The sequence below is a fragment of the Gastrolobium bilobum genome, unplaced genomic scaffold, assembly GCF_033153095.1.
Source record: "Gastrolobium bilobum isolate Gb01-03AN ecotype WA unplaced genomic scaffold, APGP_CSIRO_Gbil_v1 utg966, whole genome shotgun sequence".
Classification (NCBI taxonomy): domain Eukaryota; kingdom Viridiplantae; phylum Streptophyta; class Magnoliopsida; order Fabales; family Fabaceae; genus Gastrolobium; species Gastrolobium bilobum.
In genome coordinates this window covers 534617-561061 of record NW_026899514.1, presented here as the reverse complement: position 1 = coordinate 561061, position 26445 = coordinate 534617, and the positions used below count along the sequence as shown (strand labels likewise).

Sequence of the window (26445 nt, the reverse complement as noted above, 5' to 3'; positions counted from 1 at the left end):
AAAAGAGGAACCATTATATTAAGAACGTATATGATCAACACGGCAGTTTCAAATTATTTAGCACATCAAAATTTAGTTAAGTAATTTAAATTCCACTCAAGTGCCCGTAAGGGCTGCAAACAACCAACAGTACAGTTGGCTACTCATAAGATTAACATTGGATTGAAATGTGGACAGACAATAAGAAATGACTTGGTGAAAGCTTTAGATCTAATCATGTAATGACTGTTGGAGCGGATCGACCTGTGAATTCCTGCATCTTTGAAAGTTTCAATGCAACCTCCACCTGTAATTAAGATATATTTCAGCATGTCAGACAATTGCAAGCTTGGCAACGAATTTTTATTTTTAAATGTTATAAATATCTTACAAGAGGAGCAAGTGCTTCTTGTGAAAGTCTCCCAATCTTTGATGGATCCTTCTCATACTGCTCGATGTATAGTCGAATAGTTGCACCTTCTGATCCAGTTCCAGAGAGGCGGAAAATCTACGGCAGCAGTTTAAAGGTCCAAATAGTTAGTAGGCCTCATAAAAAATGAAGGTGGAAAAAAAAAAGTGAATGTAAAGATGGATTATATCTAGCACTCGGAAAAGATAAACTGAAACTAATAATTAAATGCAAGACAAACTGCATTTTCAATTCTAAAAGTCCACCTGAATTTCCTCCTTTACCCATTAAGCTGGTTAACAATAATTCCCAAGCAGTAAACTTACCAATCGTGATCCATCCTCAAACAAATATCGGATGCCCTGATGTGATGAAATGGAACCATCCACAGGATCTTTATATTCAAATTCATCAGCGTGGGCAACTTTTGAAACATCTGACCTTACCCCCTTAACAATCCTGAAAAAGACAGCGAATAAAATTCATAAGATTTATGATGAAACAACAAATTCGACCCCTGAATAAATAATCTTATTCCTAGTAAATATACCCATGAAGTATAGAGGTAATTGTTACAGACTCGTCATTCCAAGTCAGTTAACAACTTAAGACTAAATAATCAACAAATTCTATTTTCACACTGGTCCCCCAATGAGGAACAGAACTATTGTCAAAGGCGGCTAATGTGGCCCACCTAGGCACTAAGGTGAGCCAGAAAAGAGGCTCAGCAGCTCAGGTGACCTAAAGCATGATGATACACATGAAGCGGGCCCATGCCCACTCCTTCATTACATTGGCCATATCTTGCACTTGTATAACTTCAAAGGGGCAGGAAAGAAAGGTTATAAAGACTGCGGGAGCTATCCATCCAGGACATCCCCAATGATTTTTTTACTTGGGTGGTGCTAGTTGCCTAGGTTCTTGGAATAACGGGTTAAGTTTTATGTTTGCTTTAAGTCAATGACTATTGGAGAAATTCGAAGGGGCAGGAAAGAAAGGTAAAAAAGGCTTCTGGAGCTATCCATCCAGGACATCCCCAATGTTTTTCTTACTTGGGTGGCGCCAGTTATCTAGGTTCTTGGAATAATGGGTTGAGATTTATGTTTGCTTTAAGTCAATGTCTCCTGGAGAAATTCGAAGGGGCAGTAAAAAAAGGTTATAAAGACTTATAGAGCTATCCATCCAGGACATCGCGAATGTTTTTCTTACTTGGGTTGAGTTTTATGTTTGCTTTAAGTCAATGACTCCTAGAGAAGTCTGCCGGGATGTTGCCAAGGTTTTTGTTCTTTTGGGCAAGTGCTAGTTGCCTGAGTTTTTGGTTGATCGGTTATGTGTTTTCTGTTATGAATTTGCTATTTGAAAAGCTCTTTTTTGATGCCTTCTACTAATATAAAGTTATTTTCTTAGAAAAAGCTACAAGCTAGTATAGGATAGTTCTCATTCGAAGTATATTTTGAATTATAATAAGTATCAGAAGGATAATAAAAGGCTGGGAAATATCTACGGCGCACCCATTATTCAGAAGTAGAAACCAGTTTTTAAACATCAATGACATCAAAGAATGTCACATCATGGTCAGATTAATTAGCAAAAGCTTTTACTGCATCATAAGGAAAATATACTGTAAGCAATCTCAAAATTAAAATACAAGAATTAACATACTGATTGACTTCTGAAAGTGAGGACTGCAGTTTGACCAAATATGCCATCAGTTCCTTTGCGGCAACTGCATCCACATTCTTTAAGAAAAAAAAAATGAACTGGTTAACTGATTTTCAAAAACAGAAAACTAAAGTAGGACAAATGCTTTAGTATCATACTTCGTAGTCATATCGAGTATAATAGTGGCGCCCATAAGTAGCCCAATGCTGGCGAACTATGTCTTCAACTGTTACAAGCTTGTCTCCAAGTTTATCTTTATTTTTATATGCAAGTATAGATAGCCAGGCCAAAACCGCCCAGATTCCATCTTTCTCACGAATATGATCCGAACCTATCCACAAACACAATGAATAATCACAAGATAAAACTAGGTTTGACTAAGGTTAAAAGTTGCAGTTTTCTCTTCCAAATGATATACAAACACATACCAGTCCCAAAACTTTCTTCGCCGCATACTGAACACATTCCAGCATCCATTAAATTACCAAAGAACTTCCAACCTGTGGGGACCTGGCTTTGAATAATAATTAAATCATTATGTGTCTAAAAGCCCCTAGTGAGTATTTTCATACTTCAAGACATTGAGGAATAATATACCTCGAAAAATTTCAAATTCAGATTTTTGGCTACAACATCCAGGGCAGCAGAGGTTGGCATGCTCCTACAAAATATTTACAGTTTAGAATTGGTATATATAGGTAAAACTAGTGGCAAGAGATGAAATTATACAAAAGATCAAGTTGCTATGAAATAAGCTCAACAACCAACGGCAGATCAAGAACTTTTGGTCAGCAGGACAATATATACCAACAATTATAAATATTCAAATCTTTGTGTTGAATTCAATGCAAATCCTTCCTATTTCGTAGTTCAATAATTATCCCTTCTGCAGCAACTAATCCAATAATTACAAGACAGTTGATTATTACCAAGCATACACAAGTATAAGCCTGCCATTACTGCATTGCACATACGCACATGTGCTTCTTCAAATGCAAACACTCATTGATGAGAGAGGGAAAAAGAGAGAGAAAGAGATGCTAAACTTAAAAAGTATGATAAAAACCTGGCAACTCCCTTTAAGCCAGCAGAAAAGTATGGTATAGATTCAACAGCATTTGCAGCAATAATGGCCACGGAATCTGAAGGAGTGACAAAAAACCTAACAAACAAGGGATACGTATAAATTACAAGCAAAATTTTAGATCATATTTAAATTTATACAAAGTAAGCGCTCCCCTACCTTTTACCAAGTATCATGTTGCGATCTGCATCACCATCAGCAGCAGCACCAAACTCCGGTGGCTCATTTTGTGGTTCTGATTTGCCCAACCCCATGCAAGCAACCAACTCTTTTGCATATGTCAAATTGGGATCTGGATGTCCTCCTCCAAAGTCTTCCTGTATCCAAGAAAGTTGTCCACAAATGAAAAGTAAATCATCAATATATCATTCAGAATACTTAAAGCTGATTCTCGGCATTAATCAACAAGAGAAAAAGACCTTTGGTGTACAGTTCAGTAAAGAGCTTTCTTGTGCCCCAAGCTCATCCACAAAAATACGCTTCGCATAAGCTCCGGCAACTCCATGTAGTGCATCATAACTACAATAAGATTACAGAAAATTTACCATTATTTTTAGGGAAGAGGAAAAGAACAAAGAAGAAGAATATTCTACAATCTACATCACAGTTTAAATCAGCATCCACAAAATATACCAGAATGTGAACTTAGGAGAAGACAGCAGCTTCCTGATAGTTTCAAAATCAAAAATTGACCTGCAAAATTTCAGTCAAAGGGTAAGAAAGGAATGAATCTGTAGAAGCATAAATAAAGATAGAATTTTTGATTATCTTATGAAAATCAAGATTGCTAACTGTAAGAATTGGCTCATAAGTGACTCCAAACTGGATATTCAAAAAAATGGAAAATGCAAGAAAATTTATTAAAATACTTTTGCAACATAACCAATTTTCCAACAAGTTCTTTCTTTCACATTCTCCAATTTTGCAGGTCAAATGGCATCATGACATGACATAAATAAATTCACTTCCATAGAGCTCCTAATTATAAATGCAGAGTGCAAGATAATATTAATCCTGTCAAAATCTTACTTCATCAATTTTATATAATCGCTTGCTGAATCAAAAACCTCAACGTCAAATGGTCCTTCAGGGCCTGTAAAGTTTGCAACAACTGCCCTGGAGATATCCACCTGTGAAAACAAATTGCGAATTGGGAACAAGGTTAGATAGATCAAACACAGCAGTCTTAATCAAAAACAAGGTGGGGCAAATAAAGAAAAGGGAACATTTTTAGTCAGGTTGCGAGCAGTACATCGGGCAGATCTTCAGCAATCAAGTACTCCTTAATTGTTGTTGTGTACTCATATATCTTGTTAGTAATTCCCTCCGGTGCAGGTCCACCATTTTCCATGTTATATTTAATCCCAAAATCCTGCATAATGGAAACCAAGCAGTTACATTCAGAGTCAATTTTTTTTTTTTGGATACATTTCAGAGTCAATTTTACAAGCAACAACGTCTTGCCGTAACACCATACAAGAAACTTACATTTGAATTAATTCATTGATTCTATTTCTTTAAATACCCAGCCTAAAATCCATTTACTTCACAGATTCACCTTTCAAAATATTCCTTTCTATGTTTGCCATCATCTATCCATTATTATTATTATCATTTTTTTTGTTTGGGGGGGGGGAGGAATTCTTTTGTGGCCATATAAACACAATATTTTAACGTTCGCTTTCACCTAGATCAAGTATCCATTATTATTATTATCATTTTTTTGTTTTGTGGCCATATAAACACAATATTTTAACGTTCACAGTTCACCTAGATCAAGCTTGCTACTGAAAACTTCCCTCCATCATTTAAAAGGATGGATAAGATAAGAAATGAAGATATTCGAAGAAAAGTAGGAGTACTACCAATGGCTAAAAAGATGAGAGAACATAGATTGAGGTGGTTTGCGCACGTAATGAGAAGGCTCCTGGATGCTCCCGTAAGAACAAAAGTTTGTTACCAAGAGCTCAACACAAAAAAAAAAAGGTAAAGGTAGACCGAAACTTACTTGGGGGAAGGTAGTAAAACAAGATTTAATGGAGTGGGATATAGATTGGCAGACGGTGTGCCTTAGAACGGAATGGAGAAAAGCTATAAGCAAGGTGGAGGGTTAGACCCGTTGTTATTCTTATGTTCCAGATGGTCCCTTTTTAGTCCTTTTACTCTTCATTTCCCCCTCTTCTTCTTTTTCCTTTCTTTTTTACTTATATATATATTATTACTATTTTATTTATTTCTATTTTTCTTTTTTCAACTTTTTTGTATCTTTTATTTGGGTTCATCTACCACCGACCCCAATTAATTTGGGATAAAGGTGTTGTTGATGTTGATATTGAATAATGTGTAACTGTATGTTTTCCCACTATTTCTGATTATTTGGATTTTAACATTACAATCAGAACCAAACAGATCGTGATAAACAGTATCATCTGAGGCCTGTTAGCTACATTTTCCCCTTTTGAAAGTTTAAAGGGGCATTTGAAAAGAAAAGTAGGTATAATCACATATCATGTCATTATCCAAGCTGAAAAAGAAGGGGTACAAAAGTTTTATGATGTTGTTCCATGACCCATATAAACAACATCCAAGCAATGTAGGTCAACCTGAAATATTCAAGTGGCCAACGTAGATACAAGTTAAATGTCAGCTAACTCGGTCCAGGTTTCAGAAATAGAATGTGAGAGAGATCCACACATTAAATATAACACCCGCATCGGCAAGGCAAGCAATAATAAGTCAAGAGTACAAGAATCAAGTGAATATGAGAATGTGCTACAACAGGTAATTTAACCGCTACAACAGTTATGCAAAAACCCACACTATTAAGTGATTTAATTGGTATTTATGACAAGTAAATCATATAATTAGTATGATAATATGAAAAAGGATTATTTTGGTAATAAGAATGGTAAAATTAATATAAGCTTATGATTTAGAGCATTCTGACACCTTTCGAGAAAAAAAAATGTGAATAGTAAAATTCTGCCGAGTAAAGTGTTGCTATGAAAATTACCGGAAAAAACTCTGAAAAGAGGAAATTATGTAAATTATGGCATAATTATTAAATTATGTTTTTGGGGTTAAGTTATAATTGGTTTAAGTTAGAAATGTTATGTAGAATAGAGTGGAAGTCAAAGTCAACTCAAATGCTCACTCACTTAAGTGACATGGCAAGGAGAGAGAAGGCATAACATCAAAATTCATCTTCTCCTTTCTTCCTCCAATAGAAACCGTGACCATCTCCTCCTCTTTAGGGTTTGGGTTTGTTTCATTCCTTCTCCATTTCCATCTATTTCCATTCATCAAATCAAGAAACACTTAACATGGAATTTGTTCCTTTGCCTCTAAGGATCAAAACCCACCCACCATTTCTAGTTGGGAAGTATTGGAGTGAGAGATCTTTCCCCTTATGTAGCTCGAGTTACTGTTCACAAAGTGAAGAAGTTTTGATGATTTTGAATGATTTGAAGCTTGAAACTTGAAGCATTGGTTATATTGAAGCCATTCAAGGTAAGATAGCTTAATTCCTATAGTTTTAATGCTTGGTTACATGATTCTTTGTTCATGAATATATTGGGGAGAAAGCCATGGATTGTGAAAATTGAATTTGATAGGGTAATGGTGTGTTTATGAAAGATTATGGTCATAGAGTATGAATGCAAGTTTGGATGTGTTGGAAATTTGAAAATGGTTTAGAAACACTATAAATAATTTTCGGCCAACCTATGATTTTGGGGATTTGTTATGTTAAATTCACATGATGGATATAATAGGCTTATGGTGTGTTGTGAAATTGATTTAGATGGGATAAATCATGTCAATGTTGCATGAAAGTTTGAAAATCCCTCTTGACTTGCCTAGGTGTGCCTTCGGCCTATATAGTGAAAAAGAGACTTGGAATTGTGTTAATCTTCATTGATTGATGGAAGGATAAATACCATATTGGTTGTTGAAGTTCAATGTAAGAATCCATTGACATTTGTTGGAAAATCCCTTGGTATGCCTATTGCATGCTCTCGGCCTTCTTGGCCTTTTGCAGGAAAAAAAATTGTATTTCGTGGATTGAATGAAATTTGATGGTACCTTGGTGTCAGGTGATATATATGAGATAATACCTTGATTATATTTGTTTTTTTTGAACTATGTAATATGCCTAGTGTTATCCTTTAGACTTATATATGAAAGTGGGCTTAATGATCATAACTATGAATATTATGATAATGATTAATGCTAAGAGTTAAAAAGTTAAATGCTATGTGAATTGAGGATCCCATTAATTATTAATCATGGAATGCCAAAGAAAAGTGCTAAGTGCCTAAAGGTTAAGTTGTGGGATTAATATTTGATAAAAGTATAATGACTATAATTGTGTGTACAGTTGGGGAGTTATAAATAATAAACATTCTTCAATGTAATTAGAACATAATAAAGTATGAAATGGACCTTGGCCCTCCTATAGGCATGACATGGTCTTGTATGGGAAATTGAGACAAGAGATGAGTTTTAATTATTTAACTGCTATAGCAACTAATTGTGGGCTAAGTTAAAGTAGTATAGTTCAACACTAAGTACATGGGCCTCGGGCTTAATGAAGACATAATTGGGTTTTAGGGTTGTTTGAACTATAAGTTTGATATATGGGCTTAATTAAGTGATTTGAATAACCTGTGGGGTGTTTGAAGATTTTGAACCCTAGATGGACCTTTATGGTCACTAGTTGGACAATTGTTTGTGAATCAAGTAAATGAAGTACATAACTAGTGATAGGGGCTAATGAGAGCCCTAGGTCAATTTGAGATTATGTAAGTTGTAAGGTGTGTCCTTGCACATTCTAATGGGTTAAGTTATGATGAATTGAGGTGTGAAAGGCAAATGGTGCCTAGGCCTATGGCTTCGGCCATATATAGGCATTTGTGGGCTTAGAGACTTTGTTAATTATCAATTGGTACCTAGGATACACCCTTGGGTCACTCCTAGTGTAGGTATGTAAGTGAAACCATGTGGTTGCTTGTTCCACAAATAATTACCTAGCTATAGTCCTATATGTTAAGTTTTGAAAGGATTAGTAAGGACTTTTTATTAACATGTAATTGGTATATGAATATGTGAAGTAAGATTATGATAAGGTGAAATGACATTAAACTAATTGGTATGTCATATATGTAAAGTAAAGGAATCATACAAGTGAGAATATCTTGAAATTGGCAAAAAATCCGTACTAATGTTATTTTTCAAATGTATCTCCATCCTAAAACACATTTGAAAAGAATGGCCATACTAGAGCAGTCAAACACGTAGGTTTGACTGACGAGATAAGTCCCGCCAGTGAGAAAGACGAGATCAGAAGCCACGTAGGAAGCCCAACCAATCGCGTCAGTCCATGTCACGTGTTTTCCACGTATCCCGCCACCTGCTGTGACATGTACCAGTCCCGCTATGTCAGTTGGCAAGACTAAGCCACGTGTGTGACACATCCACAGTTCTTGTGACGCGTTCCAGCCACCCCAAATACTAATAAAAACATGAATTACTATTAAATCATGCCAATTACATTAATTATATTGTCCTAAAGCATTTTTTGCAACATTGTAATGTTAATAAATTATTTTGTATAAAACATTTAATAGCATGAATAATATTTAACTAATTCAATAAATGGCAATGGCTATTTATTTACTTTTTTAATAGTTATTAAATCAACTTAATATGTTTTTTCTTAGATTTTATTCATTAACATGAGATCTGCAATTATATAATTATTAAAACAATTATTACGATTTCAATAATTAATAATTGTAATTATTATAAATATATTCAATCTAAATTACTATTTCAGATTAATGTTTATAATTTTCAATATTAACAACTTAGTTTTCTAACATGGTTTTTAAAGCATTGTAAATTTCAATATGATTACTATTAATCAGGTCACTAATTAAAATTACAATAGTTCTTTTAATAATTATTAGTAAATGCAATTTTAATTAGTAAATTTGTTTTTTTAATTAGTAAATAGTGGCCCATTTGTTTGCGTAATTAATAAATAAAATAAATATTAATACTAATCAAATATAATAATTATAACAAACCTGCATATGTTAACTTAGTCATCATTAGTTTAATAATTAAATAATAATCATATCATTAAAGCGCTTTTCAAATATTCTGCATTAATTAAGAAAAATAATTTTGGAATCCTTAGTAGGCATCAAAAAATTATTCCTAAGATAATTATTAATCAATTGGCTTTTGGTAAACAGTGATTAATGTCATAATTATGTTGTAATTTTAATTAGTGACCTGATTAATAGTAATCATATTGAAATTTACAATGCTTTAAAAACAATGTTAGAAAACTAAGTTGTTAATATTGAAAATTATAAACATTAATCTGAAATAGTAATTTAGATTGAATATATTTATAATAATTACAATTATTAATTATTGAAATCGTAATAATTGTTTTGATAATTATATAATTGCAGATATCATGTTAATGAATAAAACCTAAGAAAAAATATATTAAGTTGATTTAATAACTATTAAAAAAGTAAATAAATAGCCATTACCATTTATTGAATTAGTTAAATATTACTCATGCTATTAAATCCTTTATACAAAATAATTTATTAACATTACAATGTTGCAAAAAATGCTTTAGGACAATATAATTAATGTAATTGGCATGATTTAATAGTAATTCATGTTTTTATTAGTATTTGGGGTGGTTGGAACGCGTCACAAGAACTGCGGATGTGTCACACACGTGGCTTAGTCTCGCCAACTGACATGGCGGGACTGGTACATGTCACAGCAGGTGGCGGGATACGTGGAAAACACGTGACATGGACTGACGCGATTGGTTGGGCTTCCTACGTGGCTTCTGATCTCGTCTTTCTCACTGGCGGGACTTATCTCGTCAGTCAAACCTACGTGTTTGACTGCTCTAGTATGGCCATTCTTTTCAAATGTGTTTTAGGATGGAGATACATTTGAAAAATAACATTAGTACGGATTTTTTGCCTCTTGAAATTATACTTGACGATTGATCTATTAAATAAATATTTGATATTGATTCCTTCTCTAGGTCTATATCTAGAGACTCTGTGATTGTGGATCAAAGATTGGAAGGGGAGTTTTAGCTTTCTTGCTAAATAAGTAAGCATTTGGTAAAACTTCTATAAGGTAAGCTCTTATGTTTAAGGAGTCTTTTCCTGCTTGAGTGCTCCACCATAGTTAGTGAACTATGGTTGGATTGTATGATTGTTTTGATGCTTTGTATAGATGAATTCATATAGAGCTATTCGATAACATGATATGACTTGTTCTGATATGATTTCTGTATTGATTGCATGGTACACGGATGTCTTCTTGGGGTTCCCCTGAGATTGACGGTGTACGCCTCTGATATGTTCTGGTTCCGCTTGGGGTCTTCCCTTGGGAACACGTGCGTTGATTTTCGCTTGGGGTCCTCCCCTGGGAATGACTGCGTACGCCTCTGATAAGATATGTATAAGTGTTTTGTTCTGTTATGATATCTGTTATATGTTGCATTGGTATACTCCGTATCTGACTTTCATGCAAGAGTGGGCCCAGGGTATGGAGAATTCTCTATAAACCTGGAGCTTATTGAGATTTGTTATCTCACCCCGTTTGGGGACATCATTTCAGGTGTACAGATTGCAGGTGAGCCTTCACGGGGCAAGGATATGACCCGTGGCTAGAGATGTCGTAATGGAGATGTGTATTCTGGATGATTCATCATCACTGTGTAGAGACATGATCTTTGGGTAGCATTATGCCGCCATTATTCTAGAGGACATGTATTATTGCTTATTCGTGTTTTATTCAGGTTGGGATCATGATGTCGGATCCATTATACTATATATGTTTTGTGCATGTTTCCTATTTTGATGCACGTACATTGGTGTACTCAGGCATGTTATATGATAATGTAGTGTTCAAATATGTGCATGTGTTGAGTCATGTATGCTGTTAGATTTTATGGCACGGAGCCAATTATGCATGCGCCCATGGATGGGTATTAGGTCCGTTGTTGGACAAGATATGATTATATGATATGTTTAAGATGATATCAGGTATGGATTATGAGAGTGGGATTTAATCCCCATTTGTTCGGTTTACAGCCGTTACGCTGTCCGATTTTAGACTCCGTTTGGATTGATACTGGTTGTCATATTCGGATGGTCAAGGGCCATTGCGTATGGTCACTGATGAAAAATGAATGTTTAGAAAAGGAATTATGATGGATAAGAAAGAAAGTATATAATGCTGTATATTATGCGACAAGAAATAAAGAAAAGAAGGAAAAAAGTTAGCTCGTATTTTTGTAAGCTAATGCAAGATTATAAGTTAAGTCTTCCGCTTATGCATGTTTTAGTACCATAGGATGTTAATTGAACCGGCTCGAGACGGGGATGTTACATTAAACCCCATACCAGATATTGACATAATCAGTAATCAAATTTAATTCCTCCGAAAATGATAAAAAGTAAAACATGGCAGTACTCACCTCATGAGGGCCACCAGGATTGTGACTTGCTGTCAGTATAAATGCACCTGTTGCCTTGGATCCCTGTATAGATAACACAATTTTTTATCCACTGTTTTGCTTTGACTCAGGAAAAAAAATTGTTACCTTTGCTTGCAATGCCAAAACAAGAATCATGGACTACGTTCGAGGAAGCAAAACACATTCTAGGTAAAGAGAGATGTACGGATAAAGAGAAGCAAATTGCAAAAACAAGACTTACGTCTGCGCCAACTCTTTCACGTATAACAGCAGATACTGCAGGAGTTGAAAGAAGTCCATTTTGACCAATCCAAACACGTCTTACTCCATTTGCTGCTGCCATTTTAGTAATAATCTGCAGGTTCATTAAAATCATTAGTGAGGAAGAATGTGATATTGACATTCAGAAGACAAGCATGTGATGTGTAGCAAAAAATACATATCCCCTCATGAAAAAGTCATAAGTGAAGAGATGCATATCCAAGGATGTAGTAAGTTAAAGAAACAAGCCTCTTTTCAGGGGTGTGAAACTTTGAAGCTGGAAAATAGTATTTTAATTTCCATCTCCTTGTTATTATAATATCTTGACCTGTACTATTTCATTTGTTTAATTAAAAGAGCTGTCAATTTCAAGACTGAAAACAAATTATATCCAAAAGACCACAAGTGATGCAATCAGATTAGTCAAAATGCCTGCCCAGGTTAGATGCTACAGGAAAGTACTAATCAACATTAAACCAAAGAAGCTCAAATTCAAAGAGACAACATCAAAGAAATCTATTAAGGCATCAAAGCAATGCAAACGAGAATTTTCTCAAAGAAATGATATTAAATCGCCAGCCCTTAATAATGTAATTGATGAATGAAATACATTAGACACCAAAAAGTATGCATTAAAAAGCAACAAAAGCATACAATGAAAAAGTACCTGAATAGCATCCTTCGAATAATAACGACCATCACCAGACACAACCAGTGTTGCACCTACAAGTATGTAAGGAAAAGTTCTCGTAATCCCGCAAATGCAGTATAATTGAAACATGAGAAGGGAACAGATTACAGGAAAACAGTTTCCGAATAAATATATGAAGTTCAGCATTTATCTTGAAAGACAAGATATGGTGAATGCCTACCTTTTTCTGTTATGAGAAAAAAAAAGGCATAATCATTTGTGCGGTGAGCTATTGTGAGTTTAAAGCAAAATAAGACATGAAGAACACCCACCTCTAACTTTGTCCGCAGTTAGTGCATTGAATGTTGCCTGAACAAAGTTATGCAGGTAATGAGGTTGCACGAATACTTTCACCTGAAAAGATCCAGCCAACCCACTATTAGATAGTACAAGGAATAAGCAATGAAGGAGAAGCAATAATCCATGCGAAACAGATCTTGCAACAGAAAATTGGATTCAAACTGCAATGTGATTCCAAATGAGTACACAATCTGATTGATCGTGAATTGCTCAAAATGAATCTGAATTTTGATGCAAACAGACAGACAAACTCTGCACATCTGCTAGCTTAGTTCCGATCCAATGACGATTCGTATCAAATACAAATCTTAAACATCAGACTCGCAGTTCCTAACCGAAACAACTCGATCGAAAAACAGATCGGATTCAGAAGACCTCATTTCAATATACGATCCAGTAATATATAATTCTCAGCAAAAGAAAAAAGAAAAAGAAATCTATCCAAGGCAGAAAAACTCAAGGATAAAATGATTGAGGAAACGATCAAATCGAGTAATTAAAGAATGTGGATGAAGCAAAGCAGCAGAAATGCAACCTTCTTGCGGAGACCAGATGTTCCAGGCTTCTGGCCATCGAAGGGAGTGGTCGTTATGCGTGAAACCTTGAAGAGCACCATGGCTACCTGAGCGAAGCAAAAAGAAATCGAGAAACCACAGATTCAGATTTCAGAGAGAGAGAGAGAGAGAGAGTGAGGAAGACGCGAGAGAAGTGGTATTAATTTATAGGTAGGAGGAAAAGGCGAGGGGCGAAAGGAACAAGGAGAGAAGAACGATCGTGCCTTACAAGTGTTCAAGAGTTTCCAGAACTAAAAGATGATTGCTTATTTGGATGACATTTGTGCGCCGAGGAATTTATTATGGGCGTGTCTTCGACGGTTTTGGAATTTCCGATCACCGTTATTTCTTTTTTCTCTTTTAAAGTAAAAACATGGATTGTAAGAAAATCAAAACATACTAAATTTTTGTTGTAGTAATGTAATACTTTCTTTCTAAATACATAAAAATTTCTCTACATAATATTTATTGATTACAGGATTTTTCATATTTTTGATTAATCAAAAATTATATATATTTTTTAAACTTTAGTATAATAAATGTTTCTATTTTTCTTTTAAAATTACTTTCTTTTTGTATTATGAGAATATTTATTATGTTACACTTTTATAATAATTTTCAATATAGACAATTATTTTTAAGTTAATAATAATATTTTCAAACACTAATAAAATATTAGGCCAAAAATATAAATATTGAAAAAAATATTTGTCATTTTTTTTACAAATATTTTTTATTTTTTATTTTTTTTTTAGTACAAAAATATTTATTATTTTAAAGATACAAAGTTGTGTCATTTTAAATGAAACTATTATATTTTGGTGTTTTTTTCCCTTCTTTTCTCCACAATATTTTTCGTTTATCTTTTTTCTCTTAATTTTATGGATAAAAGAAAATATAAATCACAAATATGCACTAAAATACAATAACTTCACTTTAAATAATATAAATTTATGTCTTTTAAAATGATAAATATTTTTTCATTAATATTAGATAAAATAAAATATTATCATTATTACTTTAGCGTAGATAGATAATAACTAAATTGTTAATTCTATAGTTAATTAGGAATATAAGGAAAAGAAAGTCCAATTCAGATATTTTATCAATAAAGAAGACTCACGAATCATGCTGTATGTTCAAGTGTGAAAAATATACCATCTTAAAAAAATAGTATATATTATGAGAATAATACTCCTAGCTAATTAAAACCTTACATGTAACAAGTTCATTAATAAAAATAAAAAAAAAAACCCATGACCGTTGGTTTATTTTGCTGAAATTATCTACGAATCTACGCCTAATCTGAGTGTCATTCCCGTGGTTATTTACTTACCACTAAGTAAGGACAACGTGAAAGAAAAATATCTATGTCATGTCATGCTATTTTATTATTGTAACCAGGGACTTATGCTGTGTTGGATCTGGCATGGAAACACTCAAATACCTTGTTTGAAAATCTTGCCTCAAACGAGTTAGAAAATTGAAACCAAAGTATGGGGCCAAACTTGATTTAGTCTAGTCCCTTAACCGGGTAAATAACATTTTGTTACTTTTGTAGTGAGTAAAATTAAGGTTGTATGCGGATTTACAATTAATTTTAACATTAATTTATTTTTAATCTAACCTAAAAAATAAAGTCATATCTTTTTTTATAATTATACATCTAAAAATGATTCTACTTACATTATTTAAACAATATTTATTAGGTTAACATCAATTTATTTAAACCCGAATAATACTGATTAATTAGACCCACTTTTAATCATAAATTAATTTTTATAAAATCAAGTACATGAATTTTAACTCAAACAAATAATTATTTGTATGGACCATATCTCTTTCGCTTTGGTAATATTCCAACCTCAAAGGTTTATTCCATTTTATCATGATGTACCAACCACGTGTCAATAAATCCCCTTTCCACCACCTATGATGCTATCGATGTAATTTAATCACCAGAATGGACATTAAGCATTAAGCAATGAAAGTAACACAAGTAGGTAACACAAGTAGGATGTTAACGGGCTGAGATGGATTGGATTTGATTTTAAAAGTTGAATTTATGTTTAAATGTGTCACTGTATTTTATTCTGTTATTTATTATAAATATAATGGAAAAAATGTGTATAATTTTAAAGAATATAAAACTGTAAAGGCTGTGTGGTGAGCTCCAAGAGTCATTCTTGCTCTGTTTTGAGCTTTGGTAAGTGCCACCAACATTGATCATGTGTTTTGATGAGTAAAAGAGGTGTCTTGGCATGTTTAATGAATTAAACAAGTAACCAACTGTCATATGAACATAAATGAACCTTAAGAGGCATGTTTAAGCTTCTGGAAGTGTTAAAAATGGAACCTTGGAGGGATATCTTCGCGAAATGCAGAAACTGCATTCTGTCGCGAAATATCCGGATATTTGACGTGGAATATCCGGATATTGATATCCGGATATGGGAATCTGGATATCCGGATATTGATATCCGGACATTTCCAAAGTGATATCCGGATATTGGATATCCGGATATTGCCTGTGAGATATCCAGATATTGCATATCCAGATATGTCCCCGAGGAATATCCGGATATTCTGAGTTTGCAAGGAACAGTAGCGTATTGTTCATCCAGAACTGATCTATGGATTTGTGGACCCTAGTTTGAGGAAGTTGAACTTCTGTAATTAATTTATGTAGGTCAGAATCAAATGATTAAGGGCTTATGGCTTGGTGAAAGGAGAGAGAGTTGACAAAAAAAATAAAAGTGTAAGTCTCACCTCTTTGTGAAAGTAAAATAACACAAGTTATGTCATTTAAAAGGATAAACACTTTTTTCAAATATAATTATTGATGTATGATTTAATTTATTTACAAAAAATAAAAGTTAAAAATTTGGTTTAGCCTGTTAAAAAAAAGAAGATACTAAAAATTTATATAAACAGAATATACGATCAACAACATTAATAATTGCACAAAAACTAATAAATTCAAGGTATATTCATACAATATAATATAAAATAAAATTATTCAAAAAGTCCGTTTAACCATTAAAATATGATAAGAGATGGGTTAAGAAGAGAAATGATTATTATGAGTAGTATAAAAATTACAAAATAAAAATAAAAATTAGTATACTAGATCAGCCTGAGAAGTTTTAAAGTCAAACTTTTAAATTGGAGTCCCAGACTTTCTTTTTTATTAAATAAACTTTTATATAAATCAAATCTAATTTTAACATCTAATTTTAAACATATAACCTCAAACCTACATAAATAAAGATAATAAATTCTTACCGAGATAACTAAAAGTTCCAACCAATAAGAACCGAATAACCTACAAAAATAGAATAAAGGACTAGCAAAAATTGCTTATTTTTCGAACCCCTTTATAAATTCTATCCTATCTAGGGGTGTTCATAAACCGATCCAAACCGATTCAAACCGCAAAAACCGAACCGAAAAACCAAAAACCGAAATAACCGAAAAATCGAAAATCGAAAAAAACCGCAAATATTTACTGGATTGGATCGGTTTTCGGTTTGGATGTTGAAAACCGATCCAATCCAAACCGATCCAAACTTATTTTCTACCAAATTTTTTTTTTGTTAATGTAGTATTCATGCCAATGATCTATGTATGGGTAAGAAGAATTTAGTTTTATGTTTTAAGTTTACTATGTTATGGAATTTCTGGATTACTTTCGTTAATCTAGTATACATGGTTAAGTTTTTTGTAGAAGCTGTGTTTTGGCCAGTATTCATAGTGGCCACTTTTGCATCCATTATAATTTATAAGTAGTAAAACAGTGATTTCTGTAAAAGAATTCATTACTTTTTTTATTAGAACATCGATCAGTAATTTTTTTTATTAGTGATTTTGGAAGACTTATTACTACGGTATTGTCAAAATTTTCTGCTACTACCAATACAAAGGATCCATGACAAATAATACTACTCATTTTTCTAAAAATAATTCTTATAAGTTCTATTTTTTTGGTTTTTCAAAAAACCGAAAACCGATCCAATCCAAACCGAAAAAAATTGGATTGGATTGGATCGGATTTGAAAAAAAATTCAAACCGATCGGATGATGTAATAACCAAACCGAAGAAATTGGATCGGATGATTTTTCGCTTCAAAACCGATCCAATCCAGACCGCGAACACCCCTATCCATATACGTTCTGATCGTCAACTAGTTCTACTTTATTGGAACAGGGGTTCGGACCAAAAACCTTGAAAGGCGCTTATTCATTTACCACCCCTAAACACAGCTATATGTTTTCTTTGGGTGAATGTTTTGTTTTGTATTTTTTTTAGTATAAATTCAAAGTATTTAGTGTTTGTCATTTTAAATAACACAACTTTATGTCATTTTTAATGAAATTACGTCGTTTTGGTGTGTTTTATCATTTTCTCTAACTTATAAAATTAGAAATAAAAAGAAAATGGAGGAGAGAGAATGTAAAAAACGTAGTTTCATTGAAAATAACATAATTTTGTGTCATTTAAAATGACAAATATTTTCCCAAATTTCAAAAGAGTAAAATGTAACCCATCTATTTTAGGGAAAAAGAAGTATTTTTTGAATGACACAAGCTGGTGTCATTTTAAGTGTTTTACACAAAGTATGATCGTACTTTGTGTAAAACTGAAAAGTTATATTTTTTTTTCTCTCCTCAGTCACATCATCGCTGACGTGTAAAGTAAAAAAAAAAAAAAATCAGAATTACATATAGTACGACCGATCGTACTCTGTGTAAATCATTAGGAGGACACAACTTTTTGAATGACACACAGTGAGCCATCTATTTTAATACAAGCCCGTTGTAATTCCTCAAGTCGAGCAAGAAGTTCTTGTCAAGTACAGTTTCAAAGAATCAATAAAATCTCTTAAAAAAAAATCAATACAACTCAATTAAAAGTTTAGGCGAAACACTTTGTTCAGTGGTAAAAAATTTATGTTCTAAGTCACAATAAATTAGTCTCATCTAAATGGCCGGGATATCCTTGGGGGAAAAAAGTGATCAAATTGAAACAACAAACTCACGAAAGTATTGAACTTTGTCCACTAGGCTGAAACTTCTGAACTTCATCAATTATGTTATGCAACTTTTGAACTTCATTATTTATGTTAATGTTATGCAATCCGAAGAAAAATCAGAAAGAAACGGAGACATAATAAGGTCATAACCAGGCACATTGAGAGCAACAGAGACAGAAGCTGCTATTAGGATTAGCTGAAGCATAACCAAAACAGACACCAATGTCTTCTTTACAACTTCCTCTGCCATAGCTGAAATATCGCTTCTGACTTTTTTACTAATCTGTATTTCCTCTTTCTTGTCAGTTGTCACATTATAATCCTCGAGCCATTATCAGGGCACGACTAGGTTGACATAACACACCACCGACCCTAATAAGTCTATCTAATTACAATATTATGTTTAACAAAATAGTATCTCAAGAGAAGTTGTACCTTATATTTATTGAAATTATTGCAAAGTTTCTTCTGTAATTTCAACATCTCCAAAATAATAAACACCTACATCAATATATTTCAACTCACCAGTAGCAACATCAAACAAAATATAGGTTCAAGTATTAAAATAAAAATCCAAAATTATTTTCAAAACTAATCTCTTAAAGCTATAGAATATTAATTAAAGTCCCAAAGTAAATAAGAAAGGTCACATTTTATTGGTATCTAAATTATATGAAAGCATATCAGTCTCTAAATTATATTGGTAAAATTTGCATTACATGATAACAGTCGTGCACATATGAAATACGAAATAAGGATGTTTGAGAGATATAAATTTACATAATAGAATCAAAGGCACACCGATTAAACCTCCAATAACAATATTCATGTGTACTTATGCTTATTTTTATCATCAACATTTTTTATGTTTGAAATCTTGAAAGAAAACATGCAACTCCTGCAGCAGCATCAGACACTATTAAGTGAATTTGATGTAGTGGAAAATTCTGTTGTTGATCTTGGAGGAGAACACAGAACAGGTTTTGGTGGCATTTCCAGGGAATCCATGCTACCTTCCAACATGTCAATCACTCTACTTATTGTGGGTCTGTGAGAAGGAATTGTCTGAATGCACCACAAACCCACCATAGTCATTCTCTTAGCTATCTCATTTTCATCTGTGGACATTATCCCATCAAGTCCTAATTCATTTCCCAGCTCAAGCTTCTTATAAATAACCAAATGAGGAAAATATATCTCGCTCGAGCGACTGGCTTCAACATTAATGTTCTTCTGTCCTCCAACCATTTCTAGCAGCATCATTCCATAGCTATAAACATCAGATTTATGTGAAACACCACCAAAACTTTTATTCCACACTTCGGGAGCTACATACCCAACTGTCCCTCTAGCATTTGACATTGAAACAATGCTATTATCCCTTGTGCTGAGCTTAGCAAGCCCGAAATCTGATATCTTTGGGCTATAAGTTTCATCCAGAAGGATATTATGTGGTTTAATGTCAAAATGCAAAATCCTAGTGTTGCATCCTTTATGCAAGTACTCAAGTCCTCGAGCTATCCCTATTGCAATCTGGTACAAGTTATCCCAACTCAAGGATGGAGTAGTTTCAGTTGCCTTGTTGTGAATGTACTTTTCAAGGGAACCTTTGGACATGAATTCATAGACAAGAGCTTTTCTGTTTCCTTCAAGACAAAATCCAAGAAGAGTGACAACATTAACATGGGATGTTTTACCTATGCTGGCAACCTCATTGATGAATTCTTCGCCATTCCCTTTGGACTCGTTTAGTAACTTTACAGCCACAAAGCTACCATCGAGTAATTTTCCTTTGTATACAGAACCATAACCACCTTCTCCCAGTTTAACTTTGAAGGAGTCGGTTATTTTCTTTACATCAGAGAAACTATATCTTTTTAAACTCAGAGGACCTTGACTTGCAAGGAAGGCTTCTATGTCTCGATCATTTCTTTTTATCTTCCCAAACTGTGTTAATATAATCTTCCACAGCATGGCTTTATTACGGCATATGATGACAGCAATAAGAGGTAGTCCAATTCCAGTAGCTACGAAACCTGTCAGTAGAATTGAGGGTCATTCGTGCGCAACATAAATTTTTTTTTTTTTTGGTAATATACTAAGATTTGAACTATGAACTCAGGTAAAGTATTCAAACTCGTGCCTATTAGACCAATCCCAATGGCTTAGTTTAATTGAACCAATATAACAAAATTCTTTTGAAGATTAATATGATGTACATAATATTTAAAAAACATTTTTTGGTAACTAAAATCTTTAGTAAACTAATATAGTGAAATTCTAACTTTTCATCACAACCATTTATTGATGATAAGATAAGAAAGAGAAAAATGTATAATTTTTAAATGAGTGGTTATGATCAAATAAAATGACCACATGACCACTTTTTCACATGAGAGGATCCACTCCCATCTTGGATACCATCTATCCCATTATCCTATACTTTGGCATTACAAATTCAAGATTGTCTTATTTATATGATAATTATATGGGCTTTAATTTTCATCAGTTGTGGTAGAACAAAGGAGCCTGTCACTTTCACAAAATAAGGAGTGGTTTCACTAAAAAGGGAGTGGATCCCATACCAAAGGAGTTCATTTTAAATTTATATTATGTCTTACCGATAAGATATAGTATGTGGCAGAAAAATATTTCTGCACAATTGCAGAAATATTTTTCTATAATTATATATTAGGTTTTATCTTTTTCATCTAACAGGAAAAGCACTGTTGGTTCTTACAGAGAGAAGGTTTGATGTGGGGCCTATTGATATTGTTTTCTCTCTTCTTATATTTGTTTCTCTTTCCCAACTCTTCTCTCTAGAGAAATAAATAGTATTTTTGTTTGTAAAATGAGAAAGATAAAATCCTCGGATTTGGATCCTCTCATATGAAAAAATAGTCACGTGGTCATATTATTTGATCAAACCACTTATTGATGATGATATAAGAAAGATAAAAGTGTATGATTTTTAAATAGATAGTTGTGATCAAATAACATAATCATTTGATCCAAATTCAAAACCCTTATATATAAGTTACAAGAATATAAACAGATAAACAACTTGGATGTTAAATTTCACGGGCATGTATTAGATTTTTATTTTGTTGGTAAGATATCAGATACAGAAGCAAATTGGCTTATATTCGTCCAAAAAAAAAAAAAAACATGCGTTTAAAATTAAACTAATATGTTTGAGAAAAATATATATACCTAAAACCAGCTTCAACACTCTGTTCATCGTTCGACCTGCCACGAAAAGAAAAACAAAAAAAGAAGTGTTTAGAATTTTAGATTTTAGATTGTCCAAAGATGATTGTCACGCGGATAAACGTTCACTTTTTAAATCATTTTTTTTATATATGTGAATTGATTCTTTCATCAATTCACATATACATGGCCAAATTAATTCTTTTCAATTACTTTCTATATGCAACTGTGTCCAAATTAACTACTAGAAATTAGCAAAAGGAGTGACCGGGATAAGTGACTTGCATTATCATCGGAAAGAATAATATACTTTTTTTTTTTAATCAAAAAAGACAATTATAACTTTTATGTTTTAAAATGTTTAATCCTAAAAACTTACAACAAAATGGCTTACTATAAGATAGTTAAAAGTCCATGTTTCAAATATAATTCTGTGATTGAATCTTGAACGCAATCTGATATCTATCCAAGCCCCACCGTCATGTGGCCTGCCATTAAATTACGCATGAAGGCAATGACAAGTCAACCATGTGTAAAACAATCAGAACTTTTTCACCAAAAAAAAAAAAACAATCAGAACTTTTTGCGTGCCAATTAGTTATATTATGTGTTCTTTGTGTCAATGTCCACTTTTCTATGACCTGTTTTTTCAATTGTATTTAGACATTGGACTTAATGTTTTCATTAATTAAAAAGAAAGAAACTTAATGGTTATTATTATTATTATTATTAATCGTGTTATTATTATTATTATTATTATTAATCGTGTACACCGATGTTGATGTTAACCCATGCATGTGCTGCTACACAGGGTATACTTTTTTCGGAAGAAATAATGGGATAGTTAGCTGGAACGTCTCAGCTGCAGCATCTAAGTCAAAAAAAGGAACTACAAGTTGATGATGTGTGCTATAATTTAATGCATTTTAAGTAACTATATTTGCAATGGAGATCCTGTATCATACGTGTCTCGTCTCATGACACGCATGGCACATTAATTTATTTCCTATCCGCTAGACACTACCTAGGAAGTCAATATTAACAGGAGAAAATTAGTAAATTATTATGAAACTACTTCAAGTATGATTAGATACATTTTCTTTTAAATTTCAATGTTATAGTTTACAAAATACATCACAGTGGCCTGAACCAGAAGAATTTGCAATCACTAGGACAGTTTTGATGTGCAACGTCGAATTCTTTTATATACAGGCAGTGATGGTAGTCTTTTGGGATTAAATGGTGAAAGGAAAGAACAATTAGGTTTTTTGAGGAGTGCTTCAAATGAATAAAGTGATACCAGGAGAACCTCGTCCCAAAATCTAACTCAAGAGGTAGGAGAATCCAAAATCCATATTAACTTCACATTAGTCACCCATATATTAACCAATGTGGAACTCAAGTCTCATACCATGCAATTAGATCATAACATTCCACCATGTTCCGTAATCCCGGTGTCCACGCGATCTGGCTTTGTACTAGTCTTTTATTAGCTCTGGACAAACACTACAATGCCAGCATCACCATTTGTGCTGCTCGATTACAACTGGGAGACATATATAGTGGAAGGTTCTGATGTCAATTGATAAAATGTTACCATCTAATTGCAAAGTATGAGGTTTGAATCCCACATTGAATATATGAGTGACTAATGTGGGATTAATATAGACTTTGGGCTCTCCTACCTCTTGAGCTAACTTTTGGGGTGAGGTTCTCCTGTAGGTTCTTATCATAGAGCTGATGGATTTAACTTTCTTTTTGTCACTTTTGAACTGATTTGCTGAACTCCCAGTACATCCTACAAATTTTCTATCTTCAAATCCATTCAACATATATACCATATCCAAAGGCTAGTTCAAAAGTCTTTGTGCTAAAGAATTGCTGAGATATGTTAGAGTTGGACTTGTTTTCTATCATTTCTTTAACGCATAACTTTCATATGTTTGAGGTGAAATAAAATCATATTGAGTTTTTCATTACTTGCCACAGTCAAATTAACTAGGCAGGCATGAAGACAGGAAGAGGAGACAAAGGATCTCCTTCCCAAACGCTGATTGTTTCTCTTATATTTCATCAAAAGTAGAATGAACTAAACATGTATATAAGACCAAAAACACAAGACATTTATAATCAGGTAAAGCTATTTAAGAAAATGGATAAGAGAACAGAGAAGAGAGTACAAACTTTTGTGAGAAGGACACGCTGAACCATGAGTTCCACCCAAGCAATAACATGAAAACTGAGTCGAATCATTCTCATTCGTTCCACATGCTCCTCCAGATTCCTTGCATGCTGTGCACTGAGAAGACCACTTTGCATCATACTGCACATCAAACCCTTGATCAAGCGCTTTCTTCAACGCACCAACTCCACCCTCAGAGTCCCAAACAACACTCCGTGAAACTTGCACTCGAACACTAACCCCACAGTTCAGAAGGCCTGGGAACTGCTGAAGCTGAGTTCCATTGACCACATAAAAAGCATGTTTATTGCTATCATTCTGGCACGTAAAAGTGTTCCCCACAATTGAATTCTCAGAAGGGCATTCGTAGAATATAGTGACATTCTGAACAGTTGGGAGAAAACTAAAGGGACTGGCACTCAGAGAAGTGTTGGTAAAATTGGAAGAACAGCTATCATAGACAAGGTCTGTTCGCACCATTCTCATGGTACTAGCCGTTTGGTTAATATTTAGTACATTGAATTTTTGTGAGCCAACTTGAACTGAAGTGGTTTGGTTATCCATGCACGTGAGCTTGAACCCATCGCTGCCACAAAAATGGGGTCGGTTCCCTCCCCAGAAAGGATAGGATAAGTCTGTGAGAGTTCCACAACTGAATGATTGGCTGCAAATAGAGTAGGAGTCATTTTTTTGAGAGTAGGATTGTGGCAAAGTTGTTAAGAAGAAAACAATGGTGAGTATGTATGAGAGGAAGGGGAAATGGGTAACCATCATTGCGTAGGTGGATGAAAAGGTTAGGGTGATCTTAACGTTGAATCCTTGCATAATGTTGTTCGAAACTTGATATGGATATTATAGTGTGTGAGAGCTTTCTTGGTTCTCTGAGGAAGGGGAAAACAACAAAATAAAGCATCCAGAACTTTGAACCATTCTATGTTGTATATTATTAGCGTGTTATTGAAAAATTGGTGCAATCGCAGTATAATATTGAAATGAAATGAGGATGACTGCTAAAGAAGCTTCAGTGCAAAACAGAAGAAACTGTTGACTTGTAGAATGGATATGTCCCACAAACTTGGAAAATTAAAGGCGAGCACGGGGAAACTGCTAAATAAAGGGAAGGAATTCACATTTGGCACCATATATCTTTCCATTCAAGCATCAAAGTAACGGACAAGCATCAAAGTACTAATCAGTTTATACATTGGACTATTTCAAAGTAACGTGCTGGACTATTTTTTTTGTAGATGTAGGTCCATCAAATAGACCTTGCCAACAACATATGTAATGTTATGTGACGAACGGGAGGGAGATATATAAAATATATAAAAAAAAAAAAAAAAATCACTTTAACTATGAAAGAAGACAATAAAGTGAAGCTAGGTGGTAAGCTTTTTATTATAGGTGAAAATATGGGTTAAGCCCCGCCTATCAAAATGAAATAGATTGGGTTGAGGTTTCTCAACCTTCTTCAATATGTCTGTTTAAAAGCGGGTCAAAATGAGTTTAACCCGCAGTAGGACGAATTGACCCACAGAGTCATAATTTTTTTTTTTTTTACAAATAAATAATATTTTATTTGTCACTAAATTTTTGTAATATTCAACAAAAAATTATCTTAGTACTTCCTAGAAAAAATAAAGAATAAGAACTTTATTTATGACAAATATTATTTGTATGTGGAGATAAATGAATTCTTAAAAAATATTTAATTGAATATTAGTATATATTAAAATTGAGATTGAAAAAATTAAAAGGCGTGTGAAATAAAATTATAAAATTCATAAAATATAATTTATTTTTGATTTTTAATTATTATTTTTTTAATTTGTGGGTTGGGACACCATAAAACAAAATGAGTTCATTTTTTCAACTTATATTGTCACCTCTACTCTTTACTTTGAAAATAGAACTAGCATGATATTTGCGAGGAGAACCACTAAAAATTTCAACAAAAAACAAAAAGCTAGTTGACTTCAAAAGCTGAAACTGAAATTTCTCCTAGTAAAAGACGATCTGCAACTATAATTGAAAAGGAGAGCATCCACACCAACCAATAATATGAAATGTATTCACATTTTGTATGATATATTACAATGGTAGGAGGTTGCTATTCAGCATTCAAATTTTATCAAGAAATTGGAAGTTTGTTCTTAACTTGTATAAGGTCTATACAGAAAAAAAAAAGATTTTAGCGTTGATTATTACTATGATTAAAGATGAAAGTTTTTTACATATCTCATACTCAAATGTTATATAAAAAAAGTTTTGAAAAAAAAAAAAATAAGATGTCCGTTTACCAAGTATCATTTTATTTTTAAAAATCCTATAGTTTTTAAGGAGTAATTATAATTGTGGTAAAACTCTCAACCGTCCAATATAGTAATTATTTCATCTCTGGTTAGTATTTAGTATACCTTTTTCAAAATCATAACGGAATGCAAAATATATCAATAGAATTTTAGAGAAAGAGAATCATTAATATTATTTGTCACTAGCATTTCAAATAATGGAAAAATTATAGAAAAATTTATCAAAAGTTCTACT

The 26445-nt window shown here is 33.1% G+C and overlaps 2 protein-coding genes across 2 annotated transcripts; both read right to left on the bottom strand.

Moving 5' to 3' along the window:
• On the bottom strand, window positions 1–13830 carry LOC133290838 (phosphoglucomutase, cytoplasmic). The gene is made up of 19 exons (XM_061488959.1): window positions 13703–13830; window positions 13455–13541; window positions 12892–12973; window positions 12596–12651; window positions 11909–12022; window positions 11668–11730; window positions 4387–4506; window positions 4164–4264; window positions 3768–3827; window positions 3554–3653; window positions 3294–3451; window positions 3117–3212; window positions 2648–2711; window positions 2479–2560; window positions 2209–2381; window positions 2051–2127; window positions 715–847; window positions 371–487; window positions 1–286 (listed from the first exon to the last, which is right to left on the bottom strand). The coding sequence occupies exons 2-19, from the start codon at window positions 13533–13535 to the stop codon at window positions 215–217; spliced, it is 1749 nt and encodes a 582-aa protein (XP_061344943.1). The 5' UTR covers window positions 13536–13541; window positions 13703–13830; the 3' UTR covers window positions 1–214.
• Window positions 13831–19352: 5522 nt separating this feature from the next.
• On the bottom strand, window positions 19353–24669 carry LOC133290832 (LEAF RUST 10 DISEASE-RESISTANCE LOCUS RECEPTOR-LIKE PROTEIN KINASE-like 2.4). Its single transcript, XM_061488954.1, has 3 exons — window positions 23901–24669; window positions 21720–21755; window positions 19353–20542 (listed from the first exon to the last, which is right to left on the bottom strand). Exons 1-3 carry the CDS (start codon window positions 24667–24669, stop codon window positions 19416–19418), a joined length of 1932 nt encoding a protein of 643 aa, XP_061344938.1. The 3' UTR covers window positions 19353–19415.
• Window positions 24670–26445: the final 1776 nt, after the last annotated feature.

Coding starts and splice junctions, on each gene's coding strand:
- LOC133290832 (XM_061488954.1), bottom strand. CDS start 24,669: ATGGTTACCCATTTCCCCTTCCTCTCATACATACTCACCATTGTTTTC. Junction 21,756..23,900: donor AGCGTGTCCTTCTCACAAAA/GTTTGTACTCTC, acceptor TTTTCGTGGCAG/GTCGAACGATGAACAGAGTG. Junction 20,543..21,719: donor AGTGTTGAAGCTGGTTTTAG/GTATATATATTT, acceptor TTCTACTGACAG/GTTTCGTAGCTACTGGAATT.
- LOC133290838 (XM_061488959.1), bottom strand. CDS start 13,535: ATGGTGCTCTTCAAGGTTTCACGCATAACGACCACTCCCTTCGATGGC. Junction 3,452..3,553: donor TACTGAACTGTACACCAAAG/GTCTTTTTCTCT, acceptor TCTTGGATACAG/GAAGACTTTGGAGGAGGACA. Junction 2,128..2,208: donor ATACTCGATATGACTACGAA/GTATGATACTAA, acceptor TTTTTCTTAAAG/AATGTGGATGCAGTTGCCGC.